This window comes from Mytilus galloprovincialis, chromosome 6 (assembly GCF_965363235.1).
Source record: "Mytilus galloprovincialis chromosome 6, xbMytGall1.hap1.1, whole genome shotgun sequence".
In the NCBI taxonomy this organism is placed as follows: domain Eukaryota; kingdom Metazoa; phylum Mollusca; class Bivalvia; order Mytilida; family Mytilidae; genus Mytilus; species Mytilus galloprovincialis.
This window is the reverse complement of record NC_134843.1, coordinates 76,837,020-76,863,408: the sequence shown is the minus strand read 5'-3', so window position 1 is coordinate 76,863,408 and position 26,389 is coordinate 76,837,020. Positions and strand designations below refer to the sequence as shown.

Genomic DNA, 26,389 nt, shown 5'->3' with positions numbered 1-26,389 from the left:
GTGTGCCGGAGTCTATCCATGTATTTATCTATTTAAAAAAGTTTCAAATGAAAAGAGTAAATATTATAATTTCACGGTTTTATAAAATTAATATATACTGGGATATATATATATATATATATATATATATATATATATATATAATTATTTTCTGTGACTGTATATTACATTAATTTGTAGGATCCTTTACTATAGATAATTTAGCTGATCTGTAACAATAACATCTTCATGTCTTATATATCATGGACTGTAGTACGCCGCTAGATTAAAACTGACGAAGAAAGGTAGCACACGGCCAGCGAAAGCTCTTTTTATTGAGAGCCCAGGTGGTCGTGTGGTCTAGCGAGACGGCTGCAGTGCAGGCGATTTGGTGTCACGATATCACAGTAGCATGGGTGAAGAACCAAAAATTTGCGAAAGAAAATTTACAGATCTAACATTGTTGGGTTGATGTTTAGACGAGTTGTATATATATATATATGGGTCATTTTCAAAAAATGTCGAATTTTCAGTACACCCATGCTAAAACTTTTATTTCTAATGGAAATTTCTGTTGTAATGGTTTAAATGAAAGCTTGTCGGATTTGTGATTCAGAACATTACTAATAAACACACCTTACGTCTATTTTGATCAGATTAAACTGCATTTAAGTCCGATTTTGGGGGTATTTGTGTGCGTACATTGTCAGAAAAACACATTTTTAAATGATTTTTTTCCGATTTTCTGATCGCCTTGATATCTGCAAACGGGACTTTTTAAGAACGTTAATTATAATTCTAACGAAAAATCGTAGCTTCTTTATCATTGTATGTAACAGATTATCTACAAACTAAATTAAATCAGCGTACAGGAGGTTCATGTCTATCCTGTTACCACTACTTAAATCAGTCGTTAAATTATTCTCCCTATGAATATTGAATCAGTCAGTGTTGATTTCAAAAATGCAAAGTAATCTTTACATTTAAAACGCCTCGTTTCTTGAACGACAGTGTAGAGAAAAGAAATTTCAAGACATTTAGTGAAAAAAATAGAGCGTACTTTTTTTCATGTCTGTGCTGTTACCAACCATTTTGATTAATTACACTAACAGTATGGTTGTAAAAAGTGCAATAACGTGTTGGAAACCAAATTCACAATAGAAAACCATAATCACTTCACCAAAGGGAGAAGTTATTTCACAACAGCAATCAAAAACGAAGAAATTTGTCTATCCTGTTATGTCTATCCTATTACTATGGTTGCTATGGTTACAGTAACAGGATAGACAATTATAGACAAAAACGTCGTTAATTTTTTTATCTTAACATGTAGGTGGAAAACGAATGAAATATTTCATTGTTTGAAGTCATCTTCAGGTTATAACGTCTTAATCTTCCCAATTAAGCATTTGCAGGTGCAATACTGATATCGGTAACAGAATAGACAAAAAGGTAACAGGATAGACTTTTATATAGTGATATATCAGAAACGTACGTGCATGTTACCAATGAAATAAAGAGAAAAGTAAATTGACTTATGAGGGATTTACTTGATGTTGGGTTTATTTGAAAGGGTGAAAAAAGGCCGAACAATATAAATTTCTATCTTAGACTTGCATTACTGGTGGTAATTTTTACAACCTTTGAAAACCAATTTTTAGAGCCATTTTTCAGCACAACCTAGAAAATTGGCAAATAATCTATTATTTTACAGAATGAATATATATAGAAGTTTATTCTCTTGAAAACCATTTAATTGGTAACGTAAAACAAGCTTAACATTTTATCTAAACCTTTTCTTAATAACCCAAAATTTCTTTTGAAAATGGTAACAGGATAGACAAAATATTGTAACACCGATCAAAAAATGTTTCAAGATATTCTTGTATGACATCATTAAGATTGCATCTTTTAATATGTTGTTCTTAAAGTACTGTTTGTTTTGATTTGCTTATGTAGAGGGTTGTTTGAATAAGTAACTTTTAATAAATTTTTCAATTTCAAAATTCGACATTTTTTGAAAATGACCCATATACTATCAATAAACTATTCCTGATACATATTATAGGCATGCCTGTATTATATGTATTATATGGTCGCAACGTTTACAATTGTTCTGTAGAAACTTTTCTGTTGTCCAATGGTGTATGATGATGTATCTTTACTGGTTCTGCTATTGATCCAGACTACTTCTTAAATCAACAAGACTAAGACGAACCATCACAGCAAAAAAAGAAGGAAAACATTGTTACCCTTCATTTCCGAAAGTGTTTTTTAAGTTATTTTGTTTTCTAATTATGAACTGTCGGGCCCTTGCTTTTGGTCAATCTTTCTTCTTGGGCACCTTCACCTTCCTTCATTTTTATTGTATTCGCCACTTACACGTCCACCGTGACATGGGAATCACATTTATAAACTATAAATATGAGCATACGCAAATATGATATGCATGATAGTCATGCCATGATAAGAGATTATAGTTGTACATTTGTTTCGATCTTTTGAGTTAGGCCAATTACAGCTTATCTTTACAGTCACCTGACTAAGAACAAGCACATATGAAGAATGTGGCGGGGTTAAACATGTTTGTGAGCGCTCATGACCCCCTAAACCAGAGACAGTGGTGTAACAGCACAGTATTGACATAATGAGCGCTCACAAACATGTTTAACCTCGCCACATTCTTCATATGTGCTTGTCCCAAGTCAAGTGCTTGTAGTTCAGTGGGTTTCTTTGGTTCAGATGCAGATCATGTCTGGTACATTTTTTTTATTTGAACTGTGGTGGATAGTTAGTTGTCTCATTGGCATTTATATGTGTACCACACCTCCTTATTTTTAAACTTTTTAATTCAAATTTTTTGTTATTTAGCATATTCGAAATTTTCAAAATGTGTTCACAAGAAACCAAATTACACAGAAATTTACAACTAAAGGTCACTGTACGGCCTTTTTTTAAGGAATAATCTAGTGGTTTTTTTTCAGTGACTGTTATTTCTATCGGAAATAATGTCATGAGGTTCGACATAATAGAACGGGAGTCAAAAAGAGGATTGAGATTGGGAATCAGTCTGGTGTGTGTTTCAATTTTAAACCTCCATTATCGATCATAGGGTTTGTGAACTGACTTCACACACAACACAAGTTTTACAGGCATCATCACAAATTGTTGGACGATATCTTTTGTTTTTCAACCTACGAGAGACATGCAATGATCTATTATCAGACTCAGAAATAGTATTTTCGTGTATTTACTTAATTCCACATTATTTTAAGTTCAAAGCTGTGATATAGATTCAAAAGTTGACCAATATACCACAAAAGCTCATCTTTCTGTCTTGTATATCCTACTTTATCACTATTGTTGATTTATAATTAAAACCTATTAATTACCAGAATCTAGACATCCCATGTTTAAAGCAAACATATCAGATACCTCTTTCATTTATAAGACAAGACTTTATAATCGAAATAAACCAGACAGAACCATGATCGAAAGAAAAAGACAAAACAATACTCAAAAGACATCGGAGCCAATATTATAGAGCCTGGAGGCAAACGACAAGGTATAACAAAGCACGGAGCCTGCGTCATTTCAAAGTTAAAGGTTACCAACTTATGAACTCTTGACGTTGTATTAACATTATTTTATCCAGGAAAAGGGGAATAAATTAGATATTAGGATTTTAAACATGTTGCTTTCTTTGGAACAAAAAATGAGTAGCGAAACGGCTGACTAGTCACCATAAAATTGTTACTGATTTGTAAATTTTCGATTTGAAATATTTGACTATCATAATGAACAAATTAGTGGTGACTTTATGTCTCAACTCTAAAACGCAGCTTAAAAATAGATTTGCGTTACCATTGACGGAAATGGGTTTTTAACCAAAACTGTCAATATTTCTGTCATCTTTCTATATATACTATAGAATGACAATTCTCATAGTTGTGCCAGCCCAATGAATTCGAATTCGTAGAAATTGAAACATCAGAGATCTGAAATAAATGTTGTTTTTTTTTTTTTTTTTAATTTAAAACTAAAATTTAAAATATGGAATAAAATAGAGAATTGTTGAGACGATATTGACTATAAACGTATAACATGTATCTACTGGACAGCTCATATAAATAAACTCATCATAGATACCCAGATTAAATTTTGTATTTACGCCAGACGCGCGTTTCGTCTACAAAAGACTCAGCAGTGACGCTCGAATCTAAAAAAAGTTAAAAAGGCCAAATAAAGTACGATGTCGAAGAGCTTTGAGGACCAAAATTCCTAAAAGTGTTGCCAAATACAGCTAAGGTAATCTATTCCTGAGGTAGAAAAGCATTAGTATTTTTAAAAAATAAAAAGTTTTATAAACAGTTAATTTATAAATATGACCATATCAATGATAGTTCATGTCAGAAGTGCTGACTACTGGACTGGTAATAACCTCGGGGAATTAAAACTCCACCAGCAGTGTCATCGACACAGTGGTTGTAAATAAACTCATCATAGATACCAGGATTCAATTTTGTATTTACGCCAGACGCGCGTTTCGTCTACAAAAGATTCATCAGTGACGCTCGAATCCAAAAGAGTTAAAAGGGTCAAATAAAGTACGAAGTTGAAGAGCATTGAGGACCAAAATTCCTTAAAAGTGTTGCCAAATACAGCTAATGTTATCTATTCCTGAGGTAGAAAAGCCTTAGTATTTCAAAAAATCAAAAGTTTTGTAAACAGTTGATTTATAAATATGACCATCATGTCAGCACAGAAGTACTGACTACTGGGTTGGTGATACCCTCGGGAATAACATGGATGTTTGTTGATGAGGGAACGTATTATTTCCTTTGAAACAACTTTCTGTCTTTGTGATACACTAGTAACGACCATTAAAATAATAATTTTAAATATTATATCTGTAATTACATCCAATATACAAAAAACTACAACATGAATCACAATCGAAGATTACAATAAAATCAAGGCAGTTGAACTCTCAATAAAATATGCAAATACATTCAATGGCAATTAAAATGCCCAAAGTTTTGCATGTCAGATGCAGTTATTTGGCTACTGAAAAGAAGACTGATAAATGAACTATTTCAATACAATCATTCATGACAGATTAAAAGAAACATTTTTCAATAATATAAAATATTGTCATTTTCACAATCTAGTTCTTTAAATAATATTTTTTAAAACATAGTTTCATTTATAATCTTATTCAGGTTGCAGACGTCACAGAGAACAACTACTTGAACACGTTGAAGTCTAGAGGATGAAGGTCGTTTTGCGCAAATCATTTACTTATGTTTTTACAATATTTCTATTTTTAAAAAAGCATTTTTGTTAAATTGTACAATTGTTTACATCTATAAGCAGAATTCATGGTGTAATACGTTTTACACAACAACTACTAGTTTACTAAGCTGTAATTATACTGTATTCTCTCTCCCGTCTTTCTCTCGGTAGCTGTGACTTCTAGATACGTTCCTCCGAACTTAAATTCAACGTCAACATATCGCCTTTCTTCAGTCGGGTCCGGAATAGGTACAGAAAATTCACCAAGTTTTTTACAACCTTCATCATCCACATAGTCTGCATGATCTTCATATGTATAATAAATAGCAACAGACACAGAACTCTGGGGATTCATCACGGTATGGTATTCGACTCTTACAACTTCGTCTACTTGAACCTTTTGGTCTTTTCCCATAAATTTTTCAAAGACATCGCGACACCTATCTCCGCCATCTCCATTAACACGTTTGTTTGGGTCATGCCTCGACTCGTCAAATATCGGTCGGATACGTCTACCGTATGTGCATCTTGTAATACGTGATGTTATAAAATCTGGCTTATGACCAAACAAAACGGCACCTTTAACAACAGCTAGACCAGGATCTTCTCTAGGGATCAAAATTTGTACATTTGGGAATGCCTGTTTTATAGCATCTTGAATTATTGGACATTCTGAAAATCCTCCAACTAGGAGAAAGGTTTTCAGTGCAGTCGTTGGTACTCTTTGCAGGACATTGCGTATCTCCTGGACAATATTTGTACACGCTGTATCGAACAGCGACTTCATTAAGTCTTTATCCATTCGCATTTTGTCACCAACCAAAGATATTTGACCACTATACTCTGAATCTTTAACGGCAGTTTCAAAGGGTTTTTCTAAGAAACGCTCGCAGAGAGCATTCAAGTCAGTAAAAGGTATTGTAAAATTTATCTTCGGACGTTTTGTTGTAATGATTGTTCTTTTCACAGTTTCAAACTCTCTTAACAGATCTAAGTAACTAGCAGTACTCTCCTTAGCCAGTGTCTCCATTACCCTCTCTTGAACGATATTTTCAAATAAATTGAGGAATTCTCTATCGACAGTTGTTCCTCCACATGCCCCGCCTGATGCTGAACATAGTTCTTGTAGATCGTCTTTACCAACCTTGTGATGGGCAGTTATATCAACTGTTCCCCCTGAATAAACAATATCTAGTTTAAAAATATAAGACCTTTACAGTTGGTATTAATACTTGAAAATTTTGTGTGTAATTCAATAATTTCTTTTAATTCTCATTGGTAATCTACCTTTTTCTTATATATTAAACAATTTAATTAAAAGTTTTCTTTATCTATTTTAACCTACTAGTAAAAAAAAATAATTTATATTGCCTGTTATTCAGATCACACTCAGCCTTCATCTTGTTCTTATCATTATACTAATTATTTATGACCGTTCATCAGTCATACAGGAAACATTTTAAAGCTGTCATAAAATTTCATTTCATGATTTTGATTTTCCGATTAAATTTCCGATTGACTTTATCTACCTCCTATATCTATAACTAAATATTTGGAATCATCATCTGCTACAGAAAACCCATCGGTTGCCCCTGTCATTTTATCAGGAGGTAGATGCTGACAATATATGGATGCAGCCTCTGGTTCCAATGCGATGACAAGGCGGTCTTTTCTGATTTCGGCCTGTAAAAGAATAGAAATATGATTATAACCATGATATGCACAGGATAGTTTTATGAATTTGAAAGACTTGGTACTGTTCAGTACCGAGTCAAATCCGATAATAGGGACTTAATGCTAATGGCTTTTTTGTTTACAATTTTCAATTACTACTAATATTTGAAATGAGTTTAAGATAAACGAAATTGAGAAAGGAAATCGGTAACATGTCAAAGAGAAAAAAACCGGACCACAGAGAAAATAATATCCGAATGCCACTAATTGGTCTTCAATACAGCGAAAAAATCCCTCACTCGGATGTGGGCTTCAGCTTAAAAGTATGAATCAGATTAACGTTTGAAATTACCTTTTCAGCACATTCTCTCATGAACTCCTTTGCTCTATCTGTCCACATGGCAGGTACTGTTAAAACCCATTTTATTTCATTTGGTTGTAGGTTGATTCTTTGCCTCTCCACGTGGTCCATCATGTGTTGTGTTAAAGCTCCAATGGCTGCTGCAAACACATCTATGGCAGGTAAAGAGTTTCCTCGGACATCTTCGATTTCCATATTTGTGGAGATGTCCTTAAAACACAAATAGAGAAATAGAGAAACTTACAAATTAAACATGACGCATACTAACTTGAACAACTTCCCACGAAAACAATATTACATGTACCTTTTAGATATATGTAGACCAAGCAATTCTTTATTCATGCACATCATATGTCTCAGACTTTTAACAACTAAGTACTCCACAATGAGGCAGGAAGAACTCTTACACAAAATACATTATTTTTCATTATATTTTTTGGTATTTTAAAATGATTTTGTAATCAGCCAAAATGGTCAAAAAATAAAACATTCCTTTTTATTGGATATCTTAGATACGGGTTCCGATAAATAAAAGATTACACGTATGAAAGTACGACTTTCAGTTACCATCGTTTGGTTTGAAGGTTTGAATAGCTTAAAATTATGAATCAGTTTTTGTACAGTAATGTAAATGGTAACACACCATACAAATGGCTTAAGACTAGTTGAGGGGATATGTGTATTTAGCTTCACAGTTCAGAAATAATACTTAGTTATATCTGAAAAAGTTTAAGGGTCTAGGACCAACTGATCGATTAATTCACTGAGCATTGCTTATATTTGTGACAGTGCGAATGATATTAGACTCCATTATATATATCACAGGATGAGTGTCTAAGATAAAATGTCAAAATAAATGTTATAGGTTGTTCTAGAAAGAAGCATCATTAAAATACACACAGTCAATATTAACAATCGCACTTGTTTTTGTAAATGCTTAAATGTATTATTATTATTTGATATGTGCTAGTGAAATTAATTTTACCTCACGTGTGTAAAGCATCATTTTGAATCTGTCAAAAAAGTAATAATTGTCTGCCTCGTTTTCAATGACAATATCTGCGTACGCATTCTCAGCTTCGTATCCAAATGATTCAAACTCTTTGTTCTCCTTGTTAATAAGAATACATGTCGGAGTTTTTAACGACATTAGTGATTTTCCTCCGGAGTTCCATGACTGATTAGCGTGGATGTTCAGTTTGTCCTTTTCATGTTCGCCTTTAAGAGAGTATGCGTATCCGGAATATGTGGTACCAAAATCAATTGCTGCCACCATTAAAATGTCACTACCTGTGCAGCTTGTTGCCATGTCCCTTTCTGTGTCGCCAGTTGCCATACCATTACCTGTGCCGCCTGTTGCCATCTTTTGTATATTCAAACCCAGCTGTAAACGAAATGAACTTAAAATGTTACGGAAGAATGAGTGTGATATTTTAATTGATTACATAAAATTTCTCAGCGAACTTGATAAGCCAAAATAAAAAGAACATCACTTTTATAATATTCTTCATTTTAAAGTCTACATGATTAAGCTTTTATTATAGAGCAAACGCTTATACCTCACTACATTTCCAAACGACCCTAACTCACATGTAAGTGATATTCTTCTGTACATGTAATATCAGATCTCAACTTTGAAGAACAGATGTGGTCAATACCGAATTACATACTAGACGTGTAACATGTCTAAAAGGAGAACTTTAAACTGGAAATAAATATGTGAAATTTACGTCAATAAGCTAATAACTGAACTAATAAGACAAAGGTGTACCAAATTCAAACTATAAATCACCCCAAAACATGTTTCTGATCGTTTTGTCATTATTTTGGATAAAATATGATATGTTCAAACTAAATTACCGTTGAAGAAATGTGTTGGGCTATTAATTAGTGAACTTTGCTAGTTGTCCTGGCAATACATGTACATCATATTTTCGCATCATCGTTTAGTTTCACACGTGTATTTATAAAAGTTCAGTAAATTTGGTCTGATAGTATTTGTCCCCGTACATTAATATTTCATAAATTATCCAGTGCATGAACATGATTGTACTAGAAAATTGAGTGTCATAAATTTCCCAAGGTAAAAATCCATAGCTAGTAAAATAAGGATGGCACTAATTTTCATAAGAGTTTAACTAACAAAAATACCGAACTTCAATGAAAATTCAAAACAGAGAGTCCCTTTACAAATGGCATAATCCAAAGTCAAACACCCCAAACAATTGGAAAATAACTGTCATAATCCTAACTTGATACATGCGTTTTCTTATGTAGAAAAAAGTGGATTAAGTCTACACTTTTAATGCTAGCTAAGGAATTTAAATTATGCAAAAAATCTAATTTCCTAGTTATAAAAGTTTATATAAAGAAACAAAAATTTGAAGGGATAAAATAAACAGATTTGATATAAGAGTCTGTGATATCACTTTTCTACAAAACTGTATGTCCTGTACAATTATCTAATAAATAAAAATTATTTCTAGGACATGAACATTTTTATCTTCTAAGATTTATCCTTTGACATTAATCACTGGCATCACTAAACGCGCGTCTGGCATAAATACATAATTAAATCCTGGTTTCTATGATGAGGTTATTAACAACCACTAGCTGTGTTGATGTCACTGCTGGTGGAATTCCCCGAAGTTATCACCAGCACAGTAGGCAGCACTTCTGTACTGACATGAATTATCATTGATATGGTCATATTTATAAATTAACTGTTTACAAAACTTTTGATTTTCTGAGATACTAAGGCTTTTCTACCCTAGAAATAGATCACCTTATCTGTATTGGGAAAAACTTAAAGGAATTTTGGTCCTCAGTGCTCCTTAACTTTGAACTTTAATCTATTTTGCCATTTTGACTTTTTGGGATTCGAGCGAACCTGATGAGTCTTTTTTAGACGAAACGCGCGTCTGGCGTAAATACAAAATGTAATCATGGTATCTATGATGATTTTATTGTAAGACTAAACATACTTAGTCTGGTAAACACTGCAGTTTTTAAAACTAGCAATTTGTGTTCACCTTCACGCAATTATATACAAAAGAAAACTGTCATATACTTTTGTTTTGCAGGACAAAAAAGAAAATAATAGAAAGAAATAAGAAAATTAATAAAATTGTCAATAACCTTATAGTAAATTTCAGAATTCAATATTTTCGTAGACACTTTCACTTTCGTTTTGGGTGTTCAAAGTTAAGGATTTATAATTTTTTATTATATATATACAAACATTAAACTTCATTCGTACGTATACATTCTTGATAACATGTGAACACCATGTATATATATTTCACTAGATTCTTGTATTGTTAACAAAATTAAGAACAACATCCCAAGAAGAATTTCAGCTGCGCTGTTATGGTTCAGCAGATGTATACTTAGATTCATTCATTAAAGATAACATTTGATAAGTTTTGATTGATTTTACCAAGTAACTTCTTAAGAAGGTAAATTAAGTCTTCAATAAAATAGTTTTTACCTGATAATCCGAAAATCCATGGTCTCCTGGTTGATCACCTCCATTTTCTCTAAAGTGCTATTAATAGTTAATAACTTCCTGGTTTTATCAGTTCTAATTTTAGTGATAGAATTAACTGCGTCATAAGGTTATGTGGGTCATTTTCAAAAGAATATTGTCGAATTATTAATTCACCATTTAATTTTTAATTGAAATAGTTGTAAGTGTTTTCATGAAAGTTTGTAGAACAATTGAGTCAGAACATTAATAATTAATAAACACGATTTAGATCAAAAATATAAAAGTCCGATTTGTGCGTAATTTTCTTGCGTACAGTGTCGGGGTTACACATTTAAAATGATTTTCCCACTATATTATTATATTGTTATTGTTGTTATTTGTTTTGGTAGGCGGCTTACTTATGTAGTAAAAAGTAAAATCACAAATATAATGAACTCCGAGGAAAATTCAAAAGGGAAAGTCTGAGCAGAAAGTTGATGATCCAGAGTTATGCAAAAGAACGTTAAAAAAATGTTTTTCGAAGATTCGAAGACCTTGTTGATAAATATTCCGTGTCCACTTGATAATGACAAACAAATTAATACTGATGGTCTTGAAGTATATAGTATACTGAAAAGTAAAATCAAACATATACTGAACTCCGAGGAAAATTCAAAACGGAAAGTCCCTAATCAAATGGCAAAACCAAATGCTCAAACATATCAAACGAATGGAGAACAACTGTCATATTCCTGACTTGGTACAGGCATTTTTTGTTTTAAAGTAGCTCAACCTCTCATTTGTATCACAGTCGCATCAAATTACATTATATTGACAACGATGTGTAAACAAAACTAACAGACACGACAGGCAAAAATGTTGAGCCTTACATTCCTATGGATAACTTAAATACTATGTGCACATACGATAATTCCTTGATTAATCTATTGTTAGTATTAGATTTTGGCGAGTAATTATATGAAACTGTGTCAAACAGGGTGTGTTACAATAAAGGTAACATTTATATTCTAAACACATGAAAAATGCATAATTCCAATTCATTATAATTTATTTGTTTTCTATGCATGACTATTAAAATGTACTTTTCCTTAGTGCTGGTTCTACATGCACAATGAGAATGATACATTTTTCTCATCGGTTCAGTGAATTTTATGATTTACATAGCTTGTCCAGTTCAGTAGGTTCTACCGGTAATTTCTACTCAGTTTTCTTGTCAAATTACCATATTCGTATGGTCAATATTCGAATCAGTTTTCCCTGAACAAGTCGTAATTTTTAATAAGTTGACGCGTCGATCGACTTAAATTTATAATTCCGACTGATCCAAGCCTAATAAATGTTTTTACTTTTTTTATTTTGTTTAAAAATTTGCCACAGAGAGTCACAAGATTGAAGAGTAATTTATATTTATAGAGAAAAAAAAGGTAAAAGAAATGAAAAGAACAAAAAAAAAGTGATAGTTCGATCTAATGAAATGTAAATCATTAACTGATAGGTATCATCTGATTTATATATATAAATATAACTATTTTCTGTGACTGTATATTACATTAATTTGTAGGATCCTTTACTATAGATAATTTAGCTGATCTGTAACAATAACATCTTCATGCCTTATATATCATGTACTGTAGTACGCCGCTAGATTAAAACTGACGAGGAAAGGTAACACACGGCCAGCGAAAGCTCATTTTTTGAGAGCCCAGGTGGTCGTGTGGTCTAGCGGGACGGCTGCAGTGCAGGCGATTTGGTGTCACGATATCACAGTAGCATGGGTTCGAATCCTGGCGAGGGAAGAACCAAAAATTTGCGAAAGCACATTTACAGATCTAACATTGTTGGGTTGATGTTTAGACGAGTTATATATATATATATATATAACAAGTCTAAATTGAAAACTACGTTCAAACATATGACTGCGTTGGATAAAAACAGCAATTTTTATACGTTTGCATGTAAAACAAATTTCATTGTAGAAGAGTCTAAATACAGCACAAACAACATTCTCCGAAAGATCAAAAAGGTGAAAAAGTATATTTAAACAAAACGCATTTGACTAACAGGTCGAACAACTAATGTTATTTAACCCTGATGACTGCCATTGGCGATTGCCAAATAAAATTGTCCACAAGATGTTACAAAATGGATCTTAATATAAATTTAATACTAAACAGAAAACAATAAACTTGTGGTCAAGATGTTATGCTACAAAACAAGGTGTCAATATTTTTTATTACACCAGATCCGGATTTCGACAATAAATGTTTCTTCAGTGATGTTAGGCATCGAAACGGTATTTGGAAGGCCATATAATTTACCCTCATTTTAAGATAGGCTCTTGAATTTTAAGAGTCAATATGCCTTAATATATGCATCAGGATTTTTTTAAATTGTTAAAATTAACTCGAAGCAGAAGAAAAATTGCAGCTTCCTTATTATCAAAAGTCACATTTCTACAAACAAGTCATTCAGGGTACATGGAATTGATTGCCATCATGTTACCACAACTTAAATCAACCGTTATGAATATTGAGCTAGTCAGGGTTGATGCCAATAGCTCAAAGTAACATTAACCGTTACCAAAGCACATTTCAAGACATTAATGAAAAAGATTGTGGATACTTTTTTGTCATGTCTATATGCTGTTACCAACATATTTGTTAATGACAACAATTTTATACTTGAAGTACAAGAAACCAAAATCACAATAGTAAAACATCTTCACTTCACCAATGGGAGTAGTTATTTCACAATAGCATTAAAAAAGGAAACAAATTGTCTATCCTGTTACTATGGTTGCTATGGTTAAACTAACTTAATAGTCCATAGTAGACTGAAATGTCTTTAAAAAGTTTATAATTACATATAGCTGTACACATAATAAAATGTTTCTTTTTTTAACTCATCTAATGGTTGAAACGTCTTAATCTTTGCAATTTCACATTTGCTGATGCATTACTGCTTTCGAAAACAGGTTAGACAAAACAGTAACAGAACAGAACTTAATATGATAATCGTTAATGTTACCAATGAAATAAAGACAAAAGTCAATTAACACGCGACGGAATTACGTATTGATGTTCGGTTTATTGGAAAGAGAGAAAAATGACGAATAATATGAATTTCCATCTTAGACCTGCAAACCAATTTTAGAAGCCTTTATAAGTATAGTATGGAATTTGAAAAAAAATCTATGATATCGCAAAATAAATATATATATATAGATAGAGAAGTTTTTAATATTGAAAATCAGCGTATTGGCTACGAAAAACAACATGGTAACAAGACGGACAAAATATATTTAAATATGTTTCAATATATTCTTTAATGACATTATCAATATTGCATCTTTTTATATGTTGTTCTTTGAGAACTGTTGATTCTGATTTGCTATCGACGAAGGTTGTTTGAATAAGAAGCTTTAAATCAATTTTGCAATTTCCAAATGCGACATTTTATTTAAATGACCCAAGTCACATATTATATATGATAATTTTATAGAGAGTTTTCTGAAGACTCGAGTTAGATTCCGGCATTGTTATTTTCAATAATCATGACAAGCGGATTCGTCAGAGTGTACAATAGCCGACAATTGTACAATTTTAAGCAACGACACCCCTATTTTCAGGTAACCTTGAACCAACCCTTTATTACAATACTATTTTCATACTTAAATAGAATAAAATCATTGTGGCTGCCCCCTAGTTTAGAAGTTGTATGTTTATCGCGCCAAAAAGATGAAAGTTGAGAATCATTTTAAGCAATGACCGATTGATTCTGGGAAGTTGCATATATTTCGTATCACATTTTAGACAAGCCTTTATATATTAAGATACTTCTGCCCTGGACAGAGTTTGCATAAATAACCAGGCCTCAATAAAATTTGCCAGCTCGCTATCAGAATCAAAACCTTGTCCCCTTAATTGCCGGGTTAGTAGAAACTAAAGACTGTTATTTATTTTCCAGTAATTTACAAAATATATTTAACAATTCTTTCATATATGTCACGTATGAGGCAACACCACTTTGTAATTGTCCTCCATTTGATCAGTCTAAAAACTAATACCAGGTTATTGCTCATGGATTTGCATTATCTGATACATGCTGACTACTCGTAATATACATTTCTTGACGTTTGATCAATATCCAACAGCTAGACTGCTATCTTTCGTAAAATGAATTAGCATCAAATAAACAAACATAAGTGTTATACTTTTCATACCAGTTTCTAAATTTACAAATTACAAAAACGAACTTTGGTTTCAAGTCCATCCATTAAAGTTGACGCGAAACAAGTATAAAGTGCTATTTTCATTTTTTATACCACACGTTCAATACCGCTGCTGGTGGTCTTCAGTACCTGGGGTATCATCAGCTATTAAGTAACTAGTACTTCGGTTTACATCCTTGACCTTCAAATATTGCGCCGTTATTATGACTCCCTTCCATTTTGCAATTGTCAATCAAATCATCAAAAACATGCAGATACGATTGAATTATGATTTGAATTAGTCGGACTATTTCAAATACAATGCTATAATAATCCGCTCTATGTCGTACGTGGTGTATTTTGACCTTTGAATATGTTCTGCAAGATTTTTGTTTTTTATTGTTTCTATATCAACCCTATAATTTGTGTGCATCTTAATACACGACAAAACGGTTCCTATTGTCCACTTCCATGGAGTTAATAGCAATAAAATTACAGATATCCTCTTTGATTTATTCAATTTCAAAATAGAGTAAAAGATAAAACCTAACTTCTTGTCCAAATGTGTTTTGTTTGGCCATATGTTTTTAATATAAAAGACCATCTTTGAATAAATAAAGATTATAAAGGCACAACTTGTTGTAAAATAACATATTAAACATTTTTTTTTGTATTATACTCTTCAAGATCGTATTTGATATGGCATTGCAACTTTTTTTTTCGAATGCCAATGATGAAATATTTCGTATCAACTTCACAAATAATACACTATGGTCTTGAAGTATAGATAATATGTACTGTCGGTGTTAAACATTGCATAAAGTGGTTTATTTTGGTAATCTCCAGTTGACGTGGCTCAGTACCTATGCATTCCGTCTTGACTTTTCTCTTCTTGACTTTATTTTTGCCTTTTCAATTTTTCTTTGTTGACATATTTCTTTGTTTTTGTAGTAATTAAGACTATAACACAATGTTGACTACCCCAATTTTTGACAATCACCTTTTTGTTCACACATTGTTGTCAATATAAGTCGAATAAGTGAGAGGTTAAGCTATTTTTAAACCCATGTTCTACATAAAAAAAATGCCTGTAACAAGTCAGGAATATAACATTCAGCAATTGTGTTTGGGTTTTTTTAATTTGCCGTTTGATCAAGAATTTTCCGTTTTGAATTTGCCTCGGAGTTCCGTATTCTTATTATTCAACTTATTGCATGCATATGCAAACATGCATTGAATCCATAATAGTTTTAGTTGGTAACCCGGATTTGTTTTTTTCTCAATCGATATATGAATTTTGAACTGCGGTATACTTCTGTTGCCTTTATCTAGACTGGTAACCTTTTCTTTGGAATAAGATGTACAAAGTCAGTAATATGACAGTTGCCTCCCATTTGATCCGTTGGTTGATATTATCAAGCGTAAAACTTTCTCTGGTTTCATAAACTTCCCCATTTTTAATTCACCTGGGATTTCGGTTGTTTTGTTAATACATTTTTACTTCCAAGGTCTTTTAGGGGAAGTTAAGACAGAAAAATATCGTATAGCTTGTCCTTTTCCATGGAATGAACATAAAATGGATAAATCAAAGTTTTGAAACAAACAAGAATATCTTACTTTACTGTAAAATTCTGACATAGTTTCTGTCCCTAAACTTTTTAAAAAAGTATCGAGTATTATATTACCATTATCGATACCAATTTTACTGCATCAGTTAGAAATTTTGACACTTGATGATTCCTAGTGATACTCAAGGCCAAAATATTTGATAATCCCAAAACTTACACACAAAAGCTCAAGAAGAACATCAACCAAAAAGGAATGAAAGTAAAGCCAAATCAAGAAAAAGAGCAAGGGCTTTGAATTAGAGATATGCATTCCTTTTTTCAAAATGAATTTATTGTTGAATGACGTCATAACATGTTTCAATTTAACTATTTCCGTATTTTTATACCAGCCCCGCAATACTTGCGTCTGGACTGGTGATATGTTGAAGGCTGAGCAATTTATCTCTACTGACATCGACAAAAGTCACGTTTCCCATAATTTGTAACTTACATTGTAGGATATGATTTAGAAATCATATGAAGGGGCTATTAATACATGTAAAATGTCCAAAATGCTTGCACTGTTGTCGCATTTGCTTTCACCGAGTATTAAGTTTATTTGATTTAGACTTTCACGATAGCACAATACAAAGATTTTATACCTCCAAATCCCCAGTTTTAAAATGCTGTAACTTTCTTGATAATGCTTGAACATTTATAAAAGTGGTATTTATGAATAGCTTACAAATTACTCTTTCAAATTAATGCAATGTTAGTATTACCCAACAATTATGTAATAAATTATAAAGTTAATCGTGTCTACAAAATTTTACAAGAAATTTCATTTTTCAATTGAAATTAACTTCTTCATAATTACCCCAAGACGGTTGATTTATTGTATGTTGTTCCTAGAGCCAATTTCACAAAAAAGTGTCTCAGATTTCAGGTAGAATGTTTATATAAATTTTACACATAATCAAACATTATCTACTTTAATGTGGTGAGGATGTTTACACGTATTACGGATTTATTAGAGAATGGAATACGATAGCGATAATTTGAGACACCCTTTTGTAGCTCCTGTTATGTTGAGTAAGATTTCGTTAAAAATTCCTATATAGCTATAGAGATGACAGAGCTAAATTCATTCAAGTGAACTGATCAAGATTTTGCCATCAATTGTATAACATTTGATAATATAATAATTGCATAACAAAAATATTTCATTCATTTAAAAGATTAATCTTTTATCTATCTATATATACCTCTTTAATTAATTTGTGTTTTTGTTTTACATAATTTATACATAATTATACATCTGTGGCTTTTAAATATTTAGCTTTGAGCGTTCCTGATGATGTAAAATAAAGAAAAGCGATGCTGACACACGAAATTTCTAAAGTGTTGTTTTCATTTTGTTATATATACAGTCACTTTTAGTTGATGTATTCATTGTTGCTTACATTATGTGTTGCGTGTTGTTTTTTTTGTTGATAAAATGTGAAAACAGGTACGATTTGCTAAAAGTTGTGTTGTACTTTCATGACGTCACGGACCTCTGTTGCTGAGTAGTCTAAGTAGATACTACTGTTATCACTAGCCAGTCAACACTGCGGTTAGGATTTCGATCTGTACTCATGCGGGTGCACTCGACTTCAATCCTAATTGACAAGGATTGTCAGTTTTCCTATCGAAGGTCGGTGGTTTTCTCCGAGCAATCCGGCTTCCTCAGCAATTACCAACTGGCTGCCGTGAAATAGCCCGAAAGTGGTGATTAAAAGTGGCGTTAAACACACACAAAAAATCATGACGTCGCAATAAAAAATGCAGAAGAAACCAAGAAGAATCCGACGTAATAATCAAATTTTTATCAATCGATATCATTTGCCGAGAAAAATTTTCATTAATGCTAACAAATTGATCAGGAAATGCGAAAAAAAGCATAAAAATTAGAGAACTAGCTTGAATCTATCAAAAAAGTACTTTAAGACAATACTGCCATCATCAATGGTACTATTTCTAGTTCTTTGATAATTTTCACTGTCTGTATTTTCCTACTATTGTAGCAGAGAAAAATTCAATAATTTTTTTTTTTGAATTTCATTGAACTATTGGACTTTGATTAATAATTCTACTTTATTTTTTTAATGATATATTATAAATCTATCCCTCTAGAATTTGGAAAAAGCCAAGTTCAAAAGTTTCCCTCTAGCTTATAAGCTACAGTGATGCTGGGTTTTCTCTCCTGTCTGTCTCTCGGTAGCTGTCATATCCAATGTCGCCATTCCGAACTTGATTTCAACGTCAACATAACGTCTTTGCCCAGACGGATCTGGGATTGGTACAGAAAATTCTGCAAGCTTTTTACAACCTTCATCATCGACGTAGTCTGTTTTGTCTTTATATGTACAATAAATAGCAACAGATACAGATGTTTGGTTACTATCGACAGTGTGGTAATCCAAAGTCACAACCGTATCTAATGGCACCTTTTTATTTATTTTCATAAAACTTTCAAAAACATCCCTACATCGATTTCCATCTTCTCCTGTAACTCGTTTTTTTGGATCGTGCTGCGACTCGTCAAATAACGGTCGGATACGCCTACCATATGTATGTCTTGTAAAACGCGATGTTATGAAATCTGGTTTATGACCAAATAAAACTGCTCCTTTAAGAACTGCTAAGACTGGATCTTCAGGTGAAATAATGTTTATATCTGGAAAATTCTGCCGAATGATCTCTTGAATTAATGGGGATTCTGAAAATCCGCCAACTAGTAAAAATGTTTTCAGATTAGTTCTTTCTAAATTTTGTAATACATTAGATATTTCCATGACAATATTCGTGCAGGCTGTATCAAATAATGAACTCATGATGACTTCATCAACTCGCATTTGACTTCCTACCAAGGATATCTGTCCCTTTTTAATCGTCTGCTTCTTTGCGTGTTGACTTGATTCTGATCCCTGCTGTTCAGTTCCATCATCCTCCACCTCAGTGTCCTCTTCCTCTGAGAATTCTAGAATTGCAGTTTTAAAATCTTTTTCCAAAAATCGCTGACAAAGTAAATCCAACTCGATTAATGGTACAGTAAAGTTTATTTTTTTATCATGCTCTGGTGTGCTATTTATTTTTCGTTTAATTGTTTCGAAGGTTCTCATTAAGTTCATGTATTCCACCGTGTGCTCTTGTCGTAAATATTTCATTACTTTCTTCCCAACAATACATTCAAATAAGTTCAAAAATTCTTTGTCTACAGTAGTACCCCCACAAGCTCCTCCTGATGCTCGAGAAAGTTCTTCTAAATTGTCCATATTGATTTTGTGGTGCGCAGTTATATCAACTGTTCCTCCTGAATGAAAATCATTAAATTAACTTTTGTGTTATTAATATCAAAGTACCAAGAATCGATATTTTTGTATTTCTCGATAAAACAAGTCTTGTTATCAACATAAATAAAGAAAATGAGCTATTTGATTAACAGTTAAACTATACTTCCAAATCATATAACACATTTACAATATTAATTAACAGAAATAACCCAAGACAGGAAGTTGATTATATATAATATACCATATTCTTTGAAACATGTGTTTGCAAGTGTAGTGCAAATAAACTCATCATAGATACCAGGACTAAATTTAGTATACGCCAGACGCGCGTTTCGTCTACAAAAGACTCATCAATGACGCTCGAATCCAAAAACGTTAAAAAGGCCAAATAAAGTACGAAGTTGAAGAGCATTGCGGACCAAAATTCCTAAACGTTTTGCCAAATACAGCTAAGGTAATCTATGCCTGAGGTAGAAAAGCCTTAGTATTTCAAAAAATTCAAAAATTTGTAAACAGTAAATTTATAAATATAACCATATCAATGACAATTCATTTCAGCACAAAAAGTGCTGACTACTGGGCTTGTTATACCCTCGGGGAAATAAATCTCCACCAGTAGTGACATCGACCCAGTGGTTGTAAATAAACTCATCATAGATACCAGGACTAAATTTAGTATACGCCAGACGCGCGTTTCGTCTACAAAAGACTCATCAGTGACGCTCGAATCCAAACACGTTAAAAAGGCCAAATAAAGTACGAAGTTGAAGAGCATTGCGGACCAAAATTCCTAAAAGTTTTGCCAAATACAGCTAAATAAACTCATCATAGATACCAGGACTAAATGTAGTATACGCCAGACGCGCGTTTCGTCTACAAAAGACTCATCAGTGACGCTCGAATCCAATTGATAACCATATCAATGACAATTCATGCACAAAAAGCAATGGACACATGCATATAAAATATCTAAAATGTGTATCTTACCTCCTAAATCAACCACTAAATAATTTATTCCATCAGCTACGGAAAATTCGTCTGATACCGCTGTTATTTTGTTTTTAGGTAGATGCTGACAATATATGGATGCTACCTCTGGTTCCAATGCAATGACAAGGCGGTCTGCTCTGATTCCAGCCTATAAAACACACATTTTTGCAATTAGAAATTATTTGTTTTTGTCGTTTTGACTCCTGTTCCGACAACAAATATTTATAGTATAAAATTTCTTTGGGGAAAAGGAATTTTGTAAATTTTAATGAAAAAGAATTAGAATTGATAAAAAGCTTTGCAATTATCTTTTAAATGATGTTTATTAAATTGTCTTATATATAATTGTTAAACAGAATTGGTACGTGTATTCGATGATCTATTAATCATGGTATAAAATCCCGTGGCTTATTATGTTGCCCTGTAAATAATGTTTTACGTTCATTAGATAACGAAAGCACCAACAACACATAAAATAGGTATAATTAATGTCATATGTTTCATAATTTATATTTCAAATTTACAAAATGCATTTAGATCAAACATATAGTATACCCTTCCATCAAACTACAGCGCTCTAAAAATGAGTTTCTGCACATGCCTTGTGTACACGAAAGGACAACCATATGCCCTGTAGATACAAATAAAAATGTATTATTTCATTCTAAATACCTTTACAGCGCTAATTCTCATAAACTCTTTTGCTTTGTCGTTCCATATTGCTGGCACTGTCAATACCCACTTGATTTCATTATTATATTGTATTTCGACTTTCTGCTTTTTTATATGGTCAATCAAACTTTTCGTCAGTGCCCCAATAGCTAGCGCAAACACTTCAATAGCGGGAAACATGTTACCTCTAACATCACCTATTTCCATGTCTTTGGATATGTTCTTTAAATAAAATCTTGCACGGTTAACACAACTAAGCAATTCATTATGCATACAGAGTTTGACATCAGGTCATAAAAGATCATAGTGATCAAATCATATTCAAGTAACTTTTTTCGATTTTTTTTTTTCAATTTGTGTTGCTGCGCTTAGTTTCACAAATATTTTAGTTCACATACGTGCACATATTGTTTATCTTTGATATTGAAATGACCTTATAATTAATCCTATAATATACAAACATTAAGTTTTCTTGGTTCTTGTATTTTTTTCTATGAAAATATAATAAAACAAAAGAAATCCATGACATATAAAATTGAACAACAGATTGTCTTAGTATTTATTATTTAACCCTTTTCAATTTGCACGAAAAACTTGAATGACTTTGATCTGTTATCACAGTCAACATTATTTCTGGAAAATAGTCAAACAGGGTATACATATATCACATTATGGTAGGATTTCGCCGTATTTACTTGTCTTCTTTTTCTGTTCGTTTTTTAAACGATGAGATTTGCAAAGGACACCCTGAACTCGGATATGTAACAAACAGCACAACGTAATTTCACTAAATAATTTAAACTTTGGTGACTTTGTTGAACGCATCTATTCCATCGAACTAGAGATACTAAAGATACAGTTAAGTATGTCTCATATGTTGACTTACATCTTGAAATTTACAATGAGGGTCGGTTGAAAACAAAACTTTACGAAAAAGAGATGATTTCAGTTTTCCAATTGTGAACTTTCAATATCTATGTAGCAACATTCCAGCAGCACCAGCATACGAATTGTGTATCTCCAAATTGATACGATATTCCAATGCTTGTGTTTCCTAGCTATTAAACCAAGAGTTGTAAATTTTACGGACGCCATCACGAGTTGGTTGACTGTTTTGAAATTACCGTTTCACAAGCGATATTGGACAATGTTGGATACTACAACCCCTGTCCTTTTCATGAATGTGTCCTAATGAATTAGACTATTTACCGGGTTTAACATGGGTAGCACGACAGGTGCCACATGTGGAGCAGGATCTACTTACCCTTCCAAAGCACCTGAGATCCCCCCCCCCCCAGATTATGGTGGGATTCGTGTTTCTTAGTCTTTAGTTTTCTATGTTGGGTCTTGTTTACTATATTTCGTCTGTTTGTCTTTTTCATTGTATCCGATTTTCCGTTTTGAAGTCTACTCGAACTTCGGTATATTTGTTATTTAACTTTTTTAAACCAATTTATTTCATACATACATCGTTTTCGTGAAGCACCATCTTGAATTTGTCAAAGAAGTAGTACATATCCGCTTTTTTGTCTAATATTGCATTTCTATATGCATTCTCTGCTTCAAAACCAAATGAAACGAATTTCTTTGTATCCTGATTGATAAGGATACATGTTGGCGTTTTTAAAGACAATAGAGATTGCGAACCCGCGTTCCAAATCTGATTAGCGTCGATATTCAGTTTATCTTTCTCATATTCTCCTCTAAAAGAGTATGCATATCCGGAATATGTGGTGCCAATATCAATGGCTGCCACCATTAAAATGTCATTGCCTGAATCACCTGTAGCCATTTTTCGTAATATGTCATGCACTACTGAAAAATAATTGAAAGTCAAAAGATAATATTCTAATTGACCATATTAGGAAAAAAGGGTAAAAGCACTTGATGCAATGATGATAAATACATATCGGAGATTCACAGTAAACCCCATGGTCAAAAGAAAATAAACAGAAAAATAAAATGCGAAATACCAATATGATTTGCCGGGGTCAACTTAGTATTCGAGAGGGTGAAGTATTTTACCCTCCTATATTGAATATTCTGTCATATGTTATAATATAAATATAATATTATTACGTTTTATCAATGGAAAGTAAGAGCTGTCGCGATAGTAGATATATATGGGATCCAATCAAATTACATACCATGTTAAAAAATTTAATTGAATAACAGTACTAATTTTACTGCACCTCATTCGCCAATAAATGTCTCCACAGTGATTTGAAAACCCCAAAAAAATAAAAATCGAAAATGTATGGAGATTTTATAATACAAATTGAAATGAATAGAACGTATATTCATACACGGACAAGAAATCAAAGCTGTGCTTGAGAGGCATATCAATAATTAAAATTGTATGAAAAGAAACCAAGTACTATAGGGCTATGAGCAAAATTAAGAAAATATCAGGAAAATGAACATTAGATAGCATATAGGATGAGCAACTTTGTCAAAAAAGACAGGATGAGCAACTTTGCAAAAAAAAAAAAAAACGCCGGACGACAATTTTTGTAAAAAAAAGTCCGGATGAACTTACAAAAAAAGGCTTGACCAATTATGGTATCTCCCTTATGCAATATATACAACGCAATCACTGTTTCATACGAATGAAAGGATGCATAATAACCTTAACAACAATTGATGGATGTCGGGTAAAAATGTTTACTTGTAAAAAGAAATTACACGTAATAATTTTCTTTTTCTTACAGAGATCAAGATGTCATAAACGTTAATGGATCAGGTCTAATTACAACAGTATAAACATCAAACCGAAATTTGTACCGTGCAGTTACTGAATTCAAATTATAATGTAAGATTATAAAAAGTAATAATAAACACTTTTAAGATCTGTCATTAACAACGAATGCCATAAATGGCAAAATGCATTCATGTATTTGTTAAGCCCGCAATATGTTTGTTGCATGTTAAATTCATATCAATACTTATTTTAAAGGTCAAACTAGCTTTTTGAAGAAGTCGAACATCGTATCAAGAAATAATATTGCATTTTAACTGAAAGCAAGCATTATGTTTTTGTATCTGAGACCGGGTCGATGCCAATGATGACAGTTGGGGTATCATCTGCTTAATAGTCTGCCCTTCTTTGTTGACACAAATTATCATTGATATGGTCGTAATAATAAAGAACCTTTCTATAAAACTTTTCTTTAAAATATTAAGGATTCCCCGTTTCAGGGATATATTTCCTATGCTGGATTTGGTAAAACTTTTCAAATTGTTTTGTCCGTAGAGTTCTTCATTTTTGTTCTTTGTTTGATCTTTAATTTTTTGTTGATTCGGTAGTTAATGATGAATCTTGTTCCGACGAAACACGAACCATATATGCTATCTGCTATCTATGAAGAGTTACTTACAACCACTGGGTTGATGCCATTGCTCTCCAGTAGTACCAATATTTCAGTTTTGACAAAAATTGTCATTGATATGGTCATGATAAAACATTATATTTTTACAAAGACAGGCGAAAAATGCCAAAAAGGAATTCAAACTGTCGAATCGAAAACAAACTGACAAGCCGGTACTAAAACCAATTAGAATTTTTCTAAATACTAAGAATCTTCTACACTAGGAAAAGATAACCGTAGCTTCATATCTAACCCTTTCGAAATTTCATGTCCTAAATGCTCCCTCGCTTTTTATTTTTAGTATTTTCTCTTTTTTTTCGAACTTCAGTGATGAATTTTTTATAAAGGCAATGAGTGTCTGGCATGCATTATTTACTGGTATCTATGATGAGTATGTTTTTTTACTTGTTGATATTTTTATTATTCTGAGCTGTTTTCTAATATCGGACAGCGGTGAAGTATGTTTCATACACCAACATTATTAACAGTGAAATACAATTTGATTTTGCTCAGTGGGCCAAACGGCATGATACATTTTGTAAATGCTGGAGAGAAAGGCACATTTTTTGCTCCTTTGTATTTTTGATTGATAGCCTCATATACCACATACATTATTAAAAGGCGATGTCGTTCGGTTGCTAACTAAACAGCAAAAAGTTGAGTTGATGTGAATACAAGCAACAATAGGTCTCCGCCAAATCCATATCGTATAGTCGTATCAATGATCTGATTCATGACAAAACCAAAATGAAGACACAAATTTTACAAACAACAATCAGCGCAGCGCCATCATTGAATAAAAACTTTTAATATAGAGGAGGTACAAGAATGTACCTGTACTAAGTCAGTAATATGACCGTTGTTATCCATTCGTTTAGTGTGTTTGAGATTTTGCCATTTGATTAGAGACGTTTCGTTTTGAATTTTCCTCAGAGTTCAGTTTTTTTGTGATTTTACATTTTGCAAGATGGAAACATTTTGTGACCAGACAATCCTTCCCTATTCCGAGACGAAAGTCTTTATTTCTTTGCAAGGATAAGAAAATTGTGTTCTTACCTGGTAATAATTTTCTTATTAGTATTTGTTCCATTTCAAGTTATCCTCGTATAAATATTGAAATAACATCATACGGAAACCATTTGCATTTGAATATAATAAAAGAAACGGTTAATTGTATGCTAAACTTTTCCCGACAAACTTAGTTTTACGTTGATGACATACCTTGAAAAATACTTCCTGTTTACTCGGACTTTGTACAATTTAAAATATCAATTGGGTTATCTCTATTTGACAAGATTTATTTTGAAAATATTTATTAGCAGATTACAAGTCATATAGGTGTTAAATTCGACGACATCTTCTTGTGATTAACTGTTTGTTTATTCTTGCTTTTTTTTTTTAATTTTAGACATTTTTTAATCGAAATCATAGGCTCGGCGACTTCGAGGTTTATGCTTTAAAATTATCA

General features: G+C 32.3%; 2 protein-coding genes across 2 annotated transcripts; both read right to left on the bottom strand.

Moving 5' to 3' along the window:
* Window positions 1-4,862: 4,862 nt before the first annotated feature.
* Window positions 4,863-10,888, bottom strand: LOC143080369 (heat shock 70 kDa protein 12A-like). The gene is made up of 5 exons (XM_076256189.1): window positions 10,800-10,888; window positions 8,295-8,693; window positions 7,301-7,519; window positions 6,804-6,957; window positions 4,863-6,450 (listed from the first exon to the last, which is right to left on the bottom strand). Exons 2-5 carry the CDS (start codon window positions 8,670-8,672, stop codon window positions 5,390-5,392), a joined length of 1,812 nt encoding a protein of 603 aa, XP_076112304.1. The 5' UTR covers window positions 8,673-8,693; window positions 10,800-10,888; the 3' UTR covers window positions 4,863-5,389.
* A 7,521-nt stretch (window positions 10,889-18,409) lies between these two features.
* On the bottom strand, window positions 18,410-26,135 carry LOC143080368 (heat shock 70 kDa protein 12A-like). Its single transcript, XM_076256188.1, has 5 exons — window positions 25,978-26,135; window positions 23,022-23,368; window positions 21,554-21,775; window positions 20,879-21,029; window positions 18,410-19,911 (listed from the first exon to the last, which is right to left on the bottom strand). Exons 1-5 carry the CDS (start codon window positions 26,009-26,011, stop codon window positions 18,770-18,772), a joined length of 1,896 nt encoding a protein of 631 aa, XP_076112303.1. The 5' UTR covers window positions 26,012-26,135; the 3' UTR covers window positions 18,410-18,769.
* Window positions 26,136-26,389: the final 254 nt, after the last annotated feature.